This window comes from Aethalodelphis obliquidens, unplaced genomic scaffold (genome assembly GCF_003676395.1).
Source record: "Aethalodelphis obliquidens isolate GAN/ISIS:26980383/991018 unplaced genomic scaffold, ASM367639v1 scaffold21, whole genome shotgun sequence".
NCBI classification, from domain to species: Eukaryota; Metazoa; Chordata; class Mammalia; order Artiodactyla; family Delphinidae; genus Aethalodelphis; species Aethalodelphis obliquidens.
In genome coordinates, this window is record NW_020837965.1 from 4,751,066 (window position 1) to 4,766,668 (window position 15,603).

At 40.8% G+C, this 15,603-nt stretch overlaps 1 protein-coding gene across 18 annotated transcripts in view; it reads left to right on the forward strand.

Annotated features, from left to right (window-relative positions):
* The window catches only part of NRXN3 (neurexin 3), a 1,686,346-nt gene that overhangs the window by 797,339 nt on the left and 873,404 nt on the right, over positions 1 to 15,603 (forward strand). For all 18 annotated transcript variants that reach the window (XR_003435587.1, XR_003435591.1, XR_003435588.1 and 15 more), the window contains 3 exons: positions 1,552 to 1,933; positions 2,735 to 2,925; positions 3,721 to 3,894. Coding sequence is in view for 14 of the 18 variants with exons in the window: in XM_027120199.1 (XP_026976000.1) it covers positions 1,552 to 1,933; positions 2,735 to 2,925; positions 3,721 to 3,894 (747 nt within the window). In the remaining 4 variants the exon portion in view is untranslated. The remainder of the gene's footprint in view (positions 1 to 1,551; positions 1,934 to 2,734; positions 2,926 to 3,720; positions 3,895 to 15,603) is intronic.

The window sequence follows — 15,603 nt, forward strand, 5'->3', positions numbered from 1 at the left end:
TCCTCTGGAAATTGACAAAAGAGGCAGTAAGAGATTCTAGGAGTGTCTTGCTAATGGAATTTCTTCAAAGTGGAGGGTAGCAACAGGAGAGGGAAGGAAAAGGGAATTCCCCTTCCCTACCTTCTACCTCTGGGGCATTAGGACGTGGTTTGTTAAATTTTAATATGATTTATCCAAATAAATGTGAGAGAGCCACCTTCTGCTCTGGCCATACTAACGCTATTTTCCTTGACTTTGTTACTAAAGTTTCCAGTCTCTTTGTATTTATTTCAAGCCCACCTCATTACCCTTGCCCCAGCCTCTCACTACTTCTGGGTAAACCAGGTAGTGAGTGATCTAATATTTTATTTGTATGAGCTGGAGATATTTTACTTGCACATGTCAGACACCCATCTCAAATGCTTTAAGCATAAAGGAGAATCTATTGCCATGTAGTTTTTAAAAGTCCAGATTTGGCCAGCTAGATCCAGGTCTTCAAATGACATCATCCTGCCGAGCTGTTCCTCTCCGTTCTGTGGTTGTCTGCTGGGTCTGCTGTCTCACCAGGGAGGCCCTAGCCCTCCAGTTATCACGTGGCCTCCAGCGGCCCTGGGTTTTCTTCTTACCCCTTCAGAAAGCCTTGTTTGCAAAGAACGTCTCTTTCCTAAGTGTTCCAGCACAAACCCTGGGGGAGTATTACTGGACCAACTAGGGTTGCTGCTAATCCAGTGTTCTAAGGGGGGGGGTCCCTAGACCAGTCATGTAAGCATCACCTTGAAACATGTTAGAAATGCAGATTCTCAGGCTACACTGCAGACTTTTGAATAATAAACTCTAAGGGTGGGGCTCAGTGAACTGTGTGATTCAGATGCATGCTAAGGTTCGAAGACCACTTTGTTAGTCCGTAGACCATACTCAACGGCTAGAGAGAGAAAAATACACTGAGTGTTTCTGCCTGGGTAGATTGATTACTTCAGGGGCCGGGATGGGGTCGTCTTCATCCAGCCCAGTTGGTTTAAGGGTGAAGTGAGGAGGGTATCTTCCCAAAGGAAGATTAGTTGTTATTATCAGGAAAAGCAACGGTTGCTGGCCAGGTAAAATTAATATGTTCTACAATAGAAACTTTTCCACAAGTACTGGGTGGTGAATTATTACACCAAGAAATAGTAGTAATGAATGCCTAAGGCTCGCTTATTTTATCTTTATAAGGGTTAGAGCAATAAAAATTTTCCTTCTTATTGTATGTACTGGTACCCAATTATTTTCCTGAATGGAGAAAACAAATAGTTTCATCCTTTAACTTGAGTTGCCCATGAGCTTATATTTTCCTTTATAAGATGGGACATTCTGAGCAGCTGCAGGAGCGCATGGGATGCAGGGCGTTTAACTTGGGCTGGGACAGTCATCAGCTCCCCGACTGAAGCCAAGTCAGATATCTACTATATTGAGTGTTTTGTTTTCTGGAACTGAATACTTTGTGTGGAAACAAATTAGACCTAAAAGACGTAGTAAGGGTGCTATGACAAAACGTGGTAACTTCTCCTGTTTGTATCTCATCTGTGATTTTCACAGGTACAATGGTGGGAGACCATACCCGCTTGGAATTCCACAACATTGAAACTGGTATCATGACCGAGAAACGTTACATCTCCGTTGTCCCCTCCAGTTTCATTGGCCACCTGCAGAGCCTCATGTTTAATGGGCTGCTCTACATTGACTTGTGCAAAAATGGAGACATCGATTACTGCGAACTGAAGGCTCGTTTTGGACTGAGGAACATCATCGCTGACCCTGTCACTTTTAAGACCAAGAGCAGCTACCTGAGCCTGGCCACCCTCCAGGCCTACACCTCCATGCACCTCTTCTTCCAGTTCAAGACCACCTCCGCTGACGGCTTCATTCTCTTCAATAGCGGTGATGGCAATGACTTCATTGCTGTTGAGCTCGTCAAGGGGTACGTGGAAGAGATCGCCTAGTTTATACTAAATGTCTTAGCTCAAACCCTGAATAAAATATGCACAGAAAAAACTGTCTATTCTACTCTCTACCCTCTATTCCTGATTCATGCTCTCATCCGCACTGATTAAAAATATCTTTGTAATCATTAGGACTGGAAGGGAGAGAGATTCATGAGTTTCTTTAAAGATCTTCTTCTATAACTCAATACTGTCAGGCTTTTTAATCTGAAACGTAGTCCTTTAAACCTAAGGGAAAAAAAGCTTATTTTTGCAAAAGAGGGATAGGGTATGTGTTGCATCTATCTCTGGGGCAGTATAGTCTGCAACCACCAAATTTATAGGAAGAAATGAAATACAGATATTTTCAGTACTACCATTAGCCCATATATGCAAATTTTAAAAAGGTTCTTGCTTCAAGATATTTTACTACTGTGTGTTGGGAAGTAGTCAAAACAAAAGCAAAAAATAGAACAAAACCCAAAAAACAGATCCATGATTGACTGTGAATTTAGATGTCGCCCCCTAATGTTTTGGAGTGTACCAGCTGTACTGCTTTGTGTCTCTGGATTTTTACTAGGTAGTGTTAAAGAAATGGATTCAATGAGTACAGAACTCAAGTGAAGTCTGGTAGAATAGGAACTGATTATTTTTATATTCTTAAATCAAGCTTTTAGTTATTCTTGCATGATGCCAGTCTAGCTTGGGGGATTTGAAGCCCCCAATGCCAGTTATGTACACATTGCCTTTAAACCACTGCAGGGAATCTCAAGTCATTGGGTGCTTGTGGTTCCTCCTAGGTACATACACTACGTGTTTGACCTTGGAAACGGCCCCAATGTGATCAAAGGCAATAGTGACCGCCCCCTGAATGACAACCAGTGGCACAACGTCGTCATCACCCGGGACAACAGTAACACCCACAGCCTGAAAGTGGACACTAAGGTGGTCACTCAGGTTATCAATGGTGCCAAAAATCTGGATTTGAAAGGTAAACCTTGTAAAGAAGTTTCTCCTTTTTAGAGCTTACAGTGGAAAGGCTGTTTCCAGAGGTAAACTACAGTTTAGGAGCGCCATGCATTTTTGATACATCATACATAACCTATTTTAACAACATTGAATTATAACATGACGCAATTTGTTAGTTTTTACTTCTACCACTCCTTAGGGATGGTTTGTTTTCTCTGTAAACCTTGGGCATGTGGGAGCTGAGTGATGAGGGGATAAATGTCAAAATGTGGAGGGATCATAATACAGAGGAAGGCATGAATCTCAGCTGAGTCATTTACCGCCTGGGTGACTTTGGTAAAATTTCTTAGCCTTGTTCAGCTTCTATATACTTTTTTTTTTTTTTTTTTTTTTTTTGCAAAATGAGGATAATAATTGTTACTACCTTTCTGGGCTATTAGGAGTTTGGATGGAATAGTGTCTATAATATCCTCAGCATACTATTGGTAACAAGCACATAAAAAGCACTCAGTAAGTGGTTGCTGTGTTGAAAATGTTGTTAATCTTTACTTCATCATAAAATGGGAACAATACCTACCTCATAGAATGGATATAGTGATTAAAATTTGTGAGATGATGTGTATAAAATGAATGACACATAAGAAATGTTAGTTTCTTCTTTTTACAATGTAGAAACTCTGGTAATAATTTTGTTTATGCTGTTCCCCCCCAGCTGTATTACCATTATCTAGTATACAGTCTAATGTGACTTGGCTTTTGTTGACGTGGTTTCCATACCATTTACCCATTTGCTTTTACTACCTATTTTCCTTTCCAGGTGACCTCTACATGGCAGGTCTGGCCCAAGGCATGTACAGCAACCTCCCAAAGCTCGTGGCCTCCCGAGATGGCTTTCAGGGCTGTCTGGCATCAGTGGACTTGAATGGACGCCTGCCAGACCTCATCAACGATGCCCTCCATCGGAGTGGACAGATTGAGCGTGGCTGTGAAGGTACAACCTTTTTCTTTTTAAGCTACATTCTGTCGCAAGCCTCTTTGCTGCCTCTGCCAGTGCCTCCTTCCTTGGTTTACCAGTCCCCTCTCATCCCATTCACTATCTGACATTGCATCACCACTGATGTCCTCCTGTCACTGGCTGAGTATGTCAAGACATGTGGCACAGGCTCCAGGAATGTACAATATGTTGGCAGATGTCTTTCATACTTGCCATAGAGGACCTTTCCTGGCGTTGACATCAGGCTTCTCCTGACTTGTGCCTTTGCTTCCAGCATGGCTGAAAGGGTATCAGGGACTTTTATTTATATCTTAATACACAGGGAGGTACAAATCAGAGACTTTTATGTGAGAGTCACCATTAATAAAATATTTCTTATGTTGCTAATAGTGACTGCATCATTTAATGAAAACTGAGCAGAAGGTAGGAAAATGATGTCAGAATGCCGTGATGGAGGAGGGGAAGTGACAGTTACTGAGCACTTACTAGATGTCAGGCGTCATTTGGCGGTTTCTTGGTGTGGTGTAGTGGAACAGCATGGGCTTTGATGTTAGAAAGACCTGGATTTAGGTCCAGGTAGTAGTTCCTGTTGGCTGTGTGACTTTTGACAAGTTACTTAACCTCTCTGAATGATATCTTCCTCATCTGTAAAATGGGACAATGAAACTTACCTTGGAAGGTAATATATATAAGTCAGAGATATATATAGAATGCCTGGTACATATATAGTAGGTACTCAATAAGTGGTAGGATTATTATTTACAAACATTATCTAATGTGAGACATTTAATAGCGTTGCATGCCCACCCATGCAGCACAACAAACCATGCTCACCCTCTTTCTGTAGATAATCCACTGTCTCTTGAGATACTAACTGAATTTTATAGGTCATTTGAGTCCAATAGCTCTTTACAATAAAAGCTATCTAGTTTTAACCAGCAGGGGAGAGCAGACACATTTTCAGCCTTCCCCAGACTCCTTGGATAGGCTGAAAAGGTGACTCGTGTCTAACTTGAAAGGCAAAGAGGATGATCTGATCAGTCACCAGGACCTATGTATTCTTTTGTCTGATGGAGCCTCATGTTTTTTTGTGCAATATACTGTTTTCTTGTATCCCTCATTAATTTACCACATCCAACCTGTTCATTCATCTTCTAACTGTTCAACATCATTTATCACTCCTGTTCTTAACCAGCTTCAGTCCTTCACTTGCCATCATAAAGCACATTTTAATAAAAGCTTCTAATCAGCTTCCCAGGCTTATTTGTAGTTTGGAAGTCATTTTCCTTTGCCTAAGGGTCAGTTTCTTGTTACCAGTTTGCACTAGTAATAAGGCCGCTTGTCCCTATAACCCTCTCCAGTTTTCTTTTAGCCAGAAATAGTTCTTAAATTCTGTTAGCCAAATATGTTTTGTGTGTACAGGAGGGACAGGAAGTTGGGAATCACCAAGCATTTAAAGCAGCCGCTTTGCTTTCTTCTCCTGAAAATGCACAGTTTCATTCAACTCAAAAGTTTTTGTCTTATTGGCCTGCTCTTAGTTCTTTTGGGTGTTAAGGGAAGTCCTGATATTGATGCGCCATTTGAGAATTAATTTGAGTATACTAGTTTAGGAGATTGTGGAATGACAGAAATTCCAGTTTTCCTGGAATAATTAATCACATCTAGTAAAATCATAATATAAAAGCACATATTCAAAAGTATAAGGCTCTCTTCAAATGTTAAATATTTTTATCATGCCATCAGTTTTGTAGATTTAAAAGTCAACAGGAATCATCCATTTAACTCCATTGCAACGTCGCCTGATAGAAATATAATGTAAGTCATATACGTAATTTTAAATTTCCTGGTAGCTGCATTTAAGAAAAAAGATACAAAGTAACAGGTAAAGTTAGGTTTAATTTTACATTTTATTTAACTTAACCTAATATATCCAAAATATTATCATTTCAGCATATAATCATTATAAAATTTTTAGTTAGACATTTTATTTTCTTCATATGAGCCTTCAAAATCAAGTGTGTATTTTGCACTTGTAGCACACCCCAGTTCAGACCACATCTTTAAGGTACTCAGTAGCCACATGCATCTTGGCTACTGTATCGGAGGCACAGTTCTATAGAGTATAAAAATTGGGGTTGGGCTTCCCTGGTGGCGCAGTGGTTGAGAGTCAGCCTCCCGATGCAGAGGATACGGGTTCGTGACCCGGTCCGGGAAGATCCCACATGCCGTGGAGCGGCTGGGCCCGTGAGCCATGGCCACTGAGCCTGCGCGTCTGGAGCCTGTGCTCTCTGCAACGGGAGAGGCCACAACAGTGAGAGGCCTGTGTACCGCAAAAAAAAAAAAAAGAAAAAAAAAATTGGGGTGTAAGGCAGTAAAGCTGTAGCATTTGATTAAAAGGAAGTCTAAACCAACCTTTATAAAAGTGGATTAAAATGTACAGTGTAAAGGTGGAATGGACTCCACTTACGAGAGCTTTAGGGGAAGTTGTGGGAGCATTAGGGAAAAGAAATTACCCATCTGATTGGAGAAAATGTTCCTTTCCCTACCTACAGCTCTATGTGCAGTTTGGCATGACTCATCGCATGCATTAGGGTGGGTTCTGACCTTCCTCTGAGTATGGGTGATTGTTCAAAGCTGAATATTGTGGCTTGCTGGCTCTACCATCCGCATCTATGGCAAGTCCTATGGGCCTAATAACACTGCACTCTATTGCCATGGAGATAATTATGATGGTTACCCATGGAGCATTGTGACCACCCCACTGGGTGGCATGAAGTGGAGGATGAGTTCTGAGGGAAGAAAGCCCTTGTTTATTGTACACAGATGACTTGGATAATTAGCCTAAGTGGCCAGGAAAAATGGCCAAAAAGTGGGTTAAGGCATAAATTACTGTCATTGGAAGTTTGCACTATTGTGAATAAGCCCTTGTAAGAGATACCAGGAGCTTTTTAGGGCGCTATGGAAGATGATGGGGAGGGAAATGAAGGGCACGAAAGCTTGGAAAGACTGCAAAAAAGTATCATTCTCATTGTGACTCTCTACATAGTACCGGGCCCTCAGGAAGGCCTTTGACAGTGAGGCAAAGTCACAGGAAACAGAACACAGTTCTTGATTTATCATTTCTATGCCTAGAATAGGAAACAAGTAGGGGATAAGGATTCATTACTAAGAACTAAAACCTGAATCTTGTCACGATGGTGAATGTGTTTTATTTTTAACATATTTGGGGTACACAGGCTAGGATATATCATATGTTCTTATATGTGTCAAAGTCATTGATAATGACGCAAGATCCCCAAGTAGCAATTGGATTACTTTCTGTATTGTATCTAATCCCAAAGAGTCTGGAATTATTTTAAAGACACATTAATCCACTACTCTTTGGCTCTTGATTGTTTATAGTAAGAAAGAAAAAAAGTACTGAATTAGGTTTTTATTTTATGTTTCTAATCTATGCAGAGTATATAATTTAGAAATGAAGTGCAGTTTCTGGACAGCCCAGCCAACATCTAGCTGTGACTTGCAACCTCTCAATTTGGACTAGGACTTTTTTATAATGTCTGATTCAGTACTTGGCTGGCAAATATCTCTTTCTATCTTGAGGCCAGCTTTGCTGCAGAGACCAAGGCATGTATTGGCTAGAAATCCGATTCCACAACTGCAGACGGTAAACATCTGAGAGAAGCACACGTGCTTCATTTTGAGACTGGTGTAAATAAATAAGAAGGACATTGGTTTGGTGCCATTTTGCCCACAGCCATTTGGGTTTGGCTACATTTTTATAAATTAAGCCAACTGAGATGGTTGGTGTTCCCAAATCACCTTCATACAAATGCCCAATTCTAGTGCCAGATTCCTTGGTGGCATTTTCAGGAGGTTACAAGGAGTGCTCCCAAGCGACTCTTCCGCGCGTAACTCCTAAATGTTCAGAATTATTTTTGTGGGCTCCGTCTGGCTGTGCATACGTGTCTTTCAGTCTGGCCATGTACTACCCTTATTTCTTGATGTTTATCCTGACTGATGGAAAATCATTTTTCTGGACCATATGCCTTGGGGTTGCCTGTATGGTTGTGGGAAGGCTCTTGTAACCTGCCTGTGCTCTGTCCAGTCCAACGTTTCCCTGCCCCTGCTCTGCTGATGTGGCTCTGATGAGGCCTGCTCCACCCTGGTCTGTGCATCCCCTGTCTGTGCTGTCTCTGGAGAACCTGTAGAGCATTTCAATTGTCTGTTCGAGTGATGTTGATTATGCCGATTGTGTTTTCATTTCTGTAATGTTACCCTGGTTTGCTGTACCTCTTACTAACCTCTGGTTATTGTTTTCGCCTTTTCTGTTCTTTTGCTAACAAAGTTGCGTTGACCAAAGCTGACCTGAAAGGTAGAGAAGGTTCTTGTTCCCATTACCACTTTGGACTGAAAGATGTCCTGAGTAACCCTTGGTATCTTATCTTTAGAGGACTTCAAGCTGTCACACCTCTTGGACAGCAGCGGTTATGGGGAGGGGGCTGAACCCTGTGTTCTTTATGAACAGTGGCAGAAAACGCAAATCACTGCATGAAAAATAACAACCAAGGCGAGGCGTCTTGGGGATGGGAATATGATTCCATTTTGGGGGGACCAGAGAGGTTTGACAGCATCCTATATTGTGACTACCCACAGGCATATTAATCCACTTCTGGAAATGCCTCTCCAAGTAGTTGCCATGGAGGGGTTGGCTCCTTTTAATTTATTCACTAGAGACACAAGACAGCACTTGGAAAATGAAAAAAAAAAAAAAGCCCATTTGAGTTCTTAATTTATTATTTTCTGGGTCAGGGAGGTCACTTCTCAGAGCAGGGCTTTTGAGTGCTTAGACGTTATGAAAGATAATGCCATTTTCTCTTAACTCATTTTAAAGAAATCTTTTAGGCATTTGGGAGATATTAATCTCATTAAAACATTCTAGAGTTTTATGTCTCCTATTGGGGATTTTGATTGAGCACTGTAATTTCCTGTTTTGTGATTCTAAAGAAAAATGTACTCTTGGGGAAGAAGAGGATCTATCGATCTATTGATTTTACCCTGAATACCCTTTAAAATGCCTGCATGTTAGATATCAGTGAATATCTACTGCAGATACTGCTTCTTCTACCATTCAAAGAGGCACCTTGCAAAGTCTGTAATGGTTCACCTTTCCTGTCGTGTCAGGCTACTTTGACTCAGAGTAGCAAGACGAGAACCTGCATTTTAGGTATCTTTCAGCCGATAGTTAAGGGGAGAATTGAGCCTTGGATGGCCTCTGCGAATTTGCAATCAGCACAAATTGTAAGAAGTGGTTAAGACAAAGGTACTTTGTCTTACTTTTTCACCTAAAAGATTATTTACTTTGCAGTGACTTGTTATATGTCATGAAGGTAAGCAGTACAAGTTTCTCTCTCGGGTGGATATTAACTAGATGAGGTCTCTCTAGCCATTTTACTATAACTCTTCTTCATCCCCTCTTAGCAGATTCACAAATCTGCTAATATCTCATAAAATTAATGAAAGGAACATGCACTGGATTAGTACTTTGAAGTTCTACGTAGTGGTACAATAGTTTTCAATTTCAAATATGTAGGGTCCTTTCAGTAATATGGAAGGCTGTTGTTTTTAGACATTCTATTCAATTTTCCAAATAGTTCTACTCCATGTCACTCTGTAAATGGAGGGGAGAGAAAAGGGGACAGGATTTGATATATAATGAGACAATTCAAGGTTGTCAAAGCTCTTTGTGACCAGATTTATTAGATAAAACTAGACAACTGCATCTCTCCCTAGACTTTACCGTTCTTCATGGTAGTAACTGTGTGGATTTTGAATCCCCAGAAACTTCCATGGGGACTCCGTATGTAGCAAAATGATCTGAAAATTTCCATTCAAAGGAGAAATGGTTTGTAGGAATCATACAAAGAACTAGTTGATTTCTATGCCTACTATAAATTGTTGACCAATGTGTAGGTATAGATTTGGGGACATAATAGAGTGTCTTAATTTGCTCATTTATAGAAGCAGTCTAGTCATCAGTATGGTTTTTATGTGATTACTCCATTGACCCAAACTCCCTTCCATTCTTGTAATGACTTAACAGTCTCTTTGTGGCAGGAGCTGTTATTCTTTGTAATTATTCTGAGTCATCTTACTCCTTCCCAGTATTATGGCAAAAGACCTTTAGGATGTGAATGCCTTTCCCTTTTATTTTCCTGACATTGGGGTATGGACCATTACTCATGCTGACTTTTTCATCTACAACCTGTGGGCACGGATAGGACTAATTAACATTAAGTGTGAAGGACAATGAAAACATGACAAAGAAATGAGGCAGTCTGAAAAGTAAAGGCACATCATATTCATAAGGAGATATAACAGCGGGTCTAGGAAGTGGCAAGATGGGTCGGGGCAAGTCAACAGCTTTAATCCTCTTGTCATTGTGTTGCTGGAGTGGTGTTTTTAAAAATATTTATTTGTTTGTTTGTTCATTCATTCATTCATTCTTCTCCAGTGATTGTGCTGTTCAGTTTAACAGGAACTCAGCTACTCCTGTGTATCAGATACTTAGCTAGGTACTGGGATTACAGGTGAGGTACAGTCTGACATCAAATAAATCCATAGGAGATCAGCCAGTAGCTACAGTGCAGAGTGAAAACTGCTATGCTAGAGTGGACGTGGAGCACGCAGTGTGTCTGCGGAGGAGGGCTGCTGCACTGTGTAGGGTCATGATGATCATGGTGGCTAGTCAGGGGATATTTTCTAGGCAGAGTTTGAACTGCGTCTGAAGGGCAACATGTTTTAGATGGATGAGAGGTGGAAGCTCACTTAAGAGCTTGGCCAGTCTGGGCACCTACAGGAAGCTCCATTGGGCTGAAATAACACTCACGTGGGGATGTGATGTACACAAAGCTGGAGCAGTAGGATGGAGACGGGTGATGGCAGACCTTTTGTGTAAGGAGTTGGACTTTACCCCAAGGGCGCTGTAAGGAGGACAGAGACTTGGATCAGAGTTTCATCTTTTCAAGATCACTCTGACACCAGAGTGGAGAATGGATGAGGAGGACAGGAAGTGGAAGCAGAGAGTGGTTAGGAGGGAAGTGGCATATTCCAAGACGGAGGGAAGAGGTGTGAATCTGACAGTTGTTACTCTTGTGGGCTAAGAAGATAAACATGTTTCTCTCTCAGATGAAGCCTCTGAGGAGTGAGGAAGAAAAGGAGCTTTCTCTCCTATGTATTTCCCTCCCACCCCTGCAGTGTTGCTTTGTTTCATAGCAGTTGCTTTTACACATCATGACCAAAGGTGTCAGGGAGGAACTTGATTGAGGCCCTGGTTTAGGTCACACTTTGCATCCCTCCAGGTTAAGAGAGGAAGTAGGACCTCCCCTGAGGTCCATGGGAGGTGTTGCATTGCTGAGAGGTACAACCCCTTGAACCTCAAGGTCCCTTGAATAGAATAACAATATCCATGGACTTTTCAGAAGTAATTTTCTAATTCCTCTTTATTTGCAAGAGGGGTATTCCTAGAGAGGAAAAGATTCCCTAAAAGCATGTTCATTTAAGAAAGGACCTGCTCAACTATAAAAGAAATACTAAGTTTGATCTTTGGGGAGTGAGGCAGATGAGTCATAATCATGAAAAATAAAAAAAAAAATAGCTCTTTATTGGTTTAGGGGATTAATCAGAATATCCTCTCCCTGCTTTCCATTATAATGCCCCTTAGCAGCTTCTGTCTTTGGAGTTGATGGGCTTATTTTCTAGAAATGTAAGTTGTCCCTCTGCCTAGATGATGGGCATGTGGGTAGGAGAGGGCCATGTATTAATCAGATTTGGTTCCAAGCGCTGCGTATCTTAAGTAAGTCAATAAATGTTTTGAGTTTGGATACCTTGAAAACCCACAGATTCTTTCAAGTCATTTTAGGTTAAGAGTTGGCATCAGCCAAATTCTTCTAACAGGTAATTCTCCAGCTTTCCTTACTGCGAGGACCATAGTTCCTCACTTCATTTTATCCAAAGCTAAGAGATGTATCACTTTCTCTATTGTATTTTGTGTAGTAAAGTGTAGTGTTTGACCTCATAGAAGTCAGTTCCTCAAAGATGGTTTGCATTATGGGAAATAATAAGAGAGACAGGAATTAAATGGAACTTTCCACAGTGGTTTCTGCCTCTTGTCTCTCAACGTTGCATGACAGAGGTTTTTCACAAAAGAACTGTAACTATGACTTAACTACCTCAATGTGTTCATTTCTGCAGTCCTGACCGATTACACACCCAACTAAAATGGGTAGAAATTGATTTTCCTTTCCAGCGGAATTGAGAATACCCTTTATTTTGAGGGTTTCCTTAGTTCACGCACATGCTAAGGGTATTGTGTCTCCAAGATGATGACAACCTTGCATGACATACTGTTATCGCCAGTTCATGGATGACTTTATAGATCTTATATATGTTATCTGATTCAATCCTTATACCGTGTGAGGTAGAAACAACTTCTCCTTTATATAGATGGGGAAACTGGGGCTCAGAGAATTTAGGTAATTAGCCCAAGATCACATTGCTAGTAAGTAATAAAGCTGTATTTTAAAACTTATGGCCTTTCCCCTACTGTACTATATGGTGTGAGTCTGGATTTGCATATTTCCAAAGCAGAAGCAGTACAGAGATAACCAGAGAGTGTCCAAGTGTCCTCCAGCTGACTTTATGATAGCTGGTTTTCATAGCAATACTATTTCACTAAGTTCTAGATGATTTGTGCACTATGTTCATTAAAACAAAGTATTTTAAATTAGCTGGCTTTTTGTCCAGCCTGGCCTTAGAAATCCCTTATCCCTCTCTCTCTTTTAAAAAATTCCCTCTACTGCTCCAACAAGCTGCTACATCAGTGCTGAGAAAAGAAGGAAAAGCAGAAAATGAGGTCCCAGTTTACATTTTCTGAGGCAGCATTGACTTTTCAGGACCTGTTCATGATTTTAAAGAGAAGGGATGATCTAATCATTTGACCTATATTACGCAGGCACCCTCTGAAGACAGGGTGGATTGAGCAAGACGGCTTTATGATGACACCATTCTCTCACCTTTACACACACTCCAACAAGGGCAGGTATTACTGTTACCTCTCTTGTCTGGAAGTGTCACGTGGGTAAATGGCTTTACTCACCAAGTATAATTACTCTTCGCTGTGCATTGGCCATTGAGGGAAGTGCTGTGCTAGAGCTGGCACCAGCACAGGAATTTTCAGGAATTTTGTAAGCTGCTTGGCATCATGTAACACATATTCGCTTGAAATTGGCTGTGGTGGGAGTATTTTACGCCATGAAAATCAGCTTACATAAATGTTACAGATCAGGTTTTATTATTTTTTTTTTTTCCCCTCGGAGTTCTAGTTGTTAACAGGAACACAGGAAATCAGAGGCCACTGGAGATAAAGAACTCATGAAGGCGTCTTGGTTTCAACCAATTCCCATGCCCATCTTGACTTATTTTAGCTCATTGTATGGTGAGAGGGCTGAAGTGATTGAGGAGAACCGGGGTGTTATTGAAACTGTCCCCATGTCCCACAGCTGTTGGATTTTATCGTTGGTCTTTTTCGCTCAGCGCCCTAACCAAGCAACTGTTTTGAACCCTTGCTTGAGGAGAGGAAGGCATAAACACCTGAGCATGCTCGATGAGCCCTGTCTCAGTGCCTTTCTGAGCATGAGCAAGGCATAGGTCCTGCCCTCAAGATGAAAAAGTAAGATCTTGGGAACACAGCTGCTCTTAGGTCTTTCTGCCAATGAAATTTTATAATAACATTCAGGACCCTGTTCTCTGACTTTGCTTAATCTTCTGTAAAGTGGGAACTAGAGCATTCACTTCTCAGCTGGCTCTTTATGAAGAGGGATGCTTGACACATTTAAGGATCATTGCTTTCTTATTTTAAAATTAAATAGAAGTGAGTTGGGTTTCTGCCAATTAAAAGGGATGAATCTTATGTTGCCTGTAAATGACTCCCTTTGGAAAACCCCAGAGGACCCAACACTGTAAATGTAGAAGCGCTTTGAGAGCTACAGAAGTATCTTTGTTGTAGGGACCAATACATACTTGCAGCTAAGTAAGGATAACCTCATCCCTAATGTCAAGAATACCTTTCATGAAGCCTCAACACTTTAATCCTTACGTTTTAGCAATAGAGACTGTAGGTTGCTCAGGAAGTTGGTAAGGATCTTTCACACATGCACACACGTGCACAGATACATATATCTATGTATATTCATCTTCCTTTTTTTGTTCTTTCTTTTTTTCTTTCCCACTCAATTACTGCTCAGTCATCCTTCCTCTATGAAACAATGTAAATTTTAAAATGTAAAAGCGGAAGGGTTTATGAACTTACAAACGTGGGAAATAAAATTGAACGTGGAAGATATCTCTTTAAGCAGCCCATGGCAGCTCGCATACAGCTTCTTCCCATGGCAGCTGGGCCTTATATGGGGCCAGCAAACCCTTTGACTGGCACAGAGTTCTACCGTGGTGACGCTTCACAATCAGGTTCCAGTCACAGATTCTAAGCCCTTTGACAAGCACCTCATGCTGTGTGATTAAAGATGATGAATATTGTCATACCAGCCCCACCTGGTCCCACCAGTGGGCTACCAGCCTTGCCCTTTAGGATAAATGGATATTGGGAATCAGCCCAGATGTATCATTCCAGGCTCCCCCACTCACCAAGCCTATCTTTCCATTATGGCCAAGACCAGCTGGTGCTGGTTATTTATCCATTTTAAACTGGGATGTTTGAGGCATAGGTTTGGTTAAGTCCTACTTAGGCATTAACAGATATACACTCTGATACAAGTGTCCTGTGCTTCCAACAGCACTTCTGTCTCAAGGACCTGCAAGTAATAAAAGGCAGTCTGTCAACTTTTGATTTTTCGAGACCTTGAAGAGGAGTTGACTGAGTCAGTTTGCATGTACAGCAAAGGTGGATTTGAGCAGTAACAGGCATGAAATGACTGTCTGGGACAATTCTTAAAAATAAAAACAACCCCAGATTCAAGCAGAATAATGAGAAATTTGTGGCAGCCATCAGAGTTATCATATGAAAAAAATAAAGAAAAAAGACAGTGCAGTGCTTTCCGGTAAACTAAAAACAGAGCTGGGAGTTAAAACCGAAATACCTACAAACATCATTGACAACTTACTTAGTCCTTTCATGCATACTTCTGTTGCCTTGTCACTTTCCCTACTACACAAAGAAAGTCACCATCCGTTCTCAAAAGAATATGTGACTATTTTAGTGAGGATTCATTACATATTTAATACATCAGCCCTATACAGGGAGTCCCTGAAGCTTTAGTGTAGTTTGTAGTTACTATTAATAATTTAAAAACTTTCTAAATATGTAATTCCAAAGGTTTATGTTATCTTAGAGTATCTGGAATTTTAGGTTGATTTGGAAGAATGTTTTAGATAAAATTATTAAGTCTTCAGAAATATCTGTTATGTTTATAAACATACACATTTGATATAGATTTTTGTTCATATACTTAGACAAAACTAGATCTTCCTGTTTATTTTTAATTGAATTTTGAACTGAAATAGCATTTGAAAATGTTCTTTGTTAAAACAGCCACATCCTTACATTAAATGTAGGTTAGAGTACTCTTGCTAATCTAATGGCAAGACACACACACACACACACACACACACACACACACACACACACACACA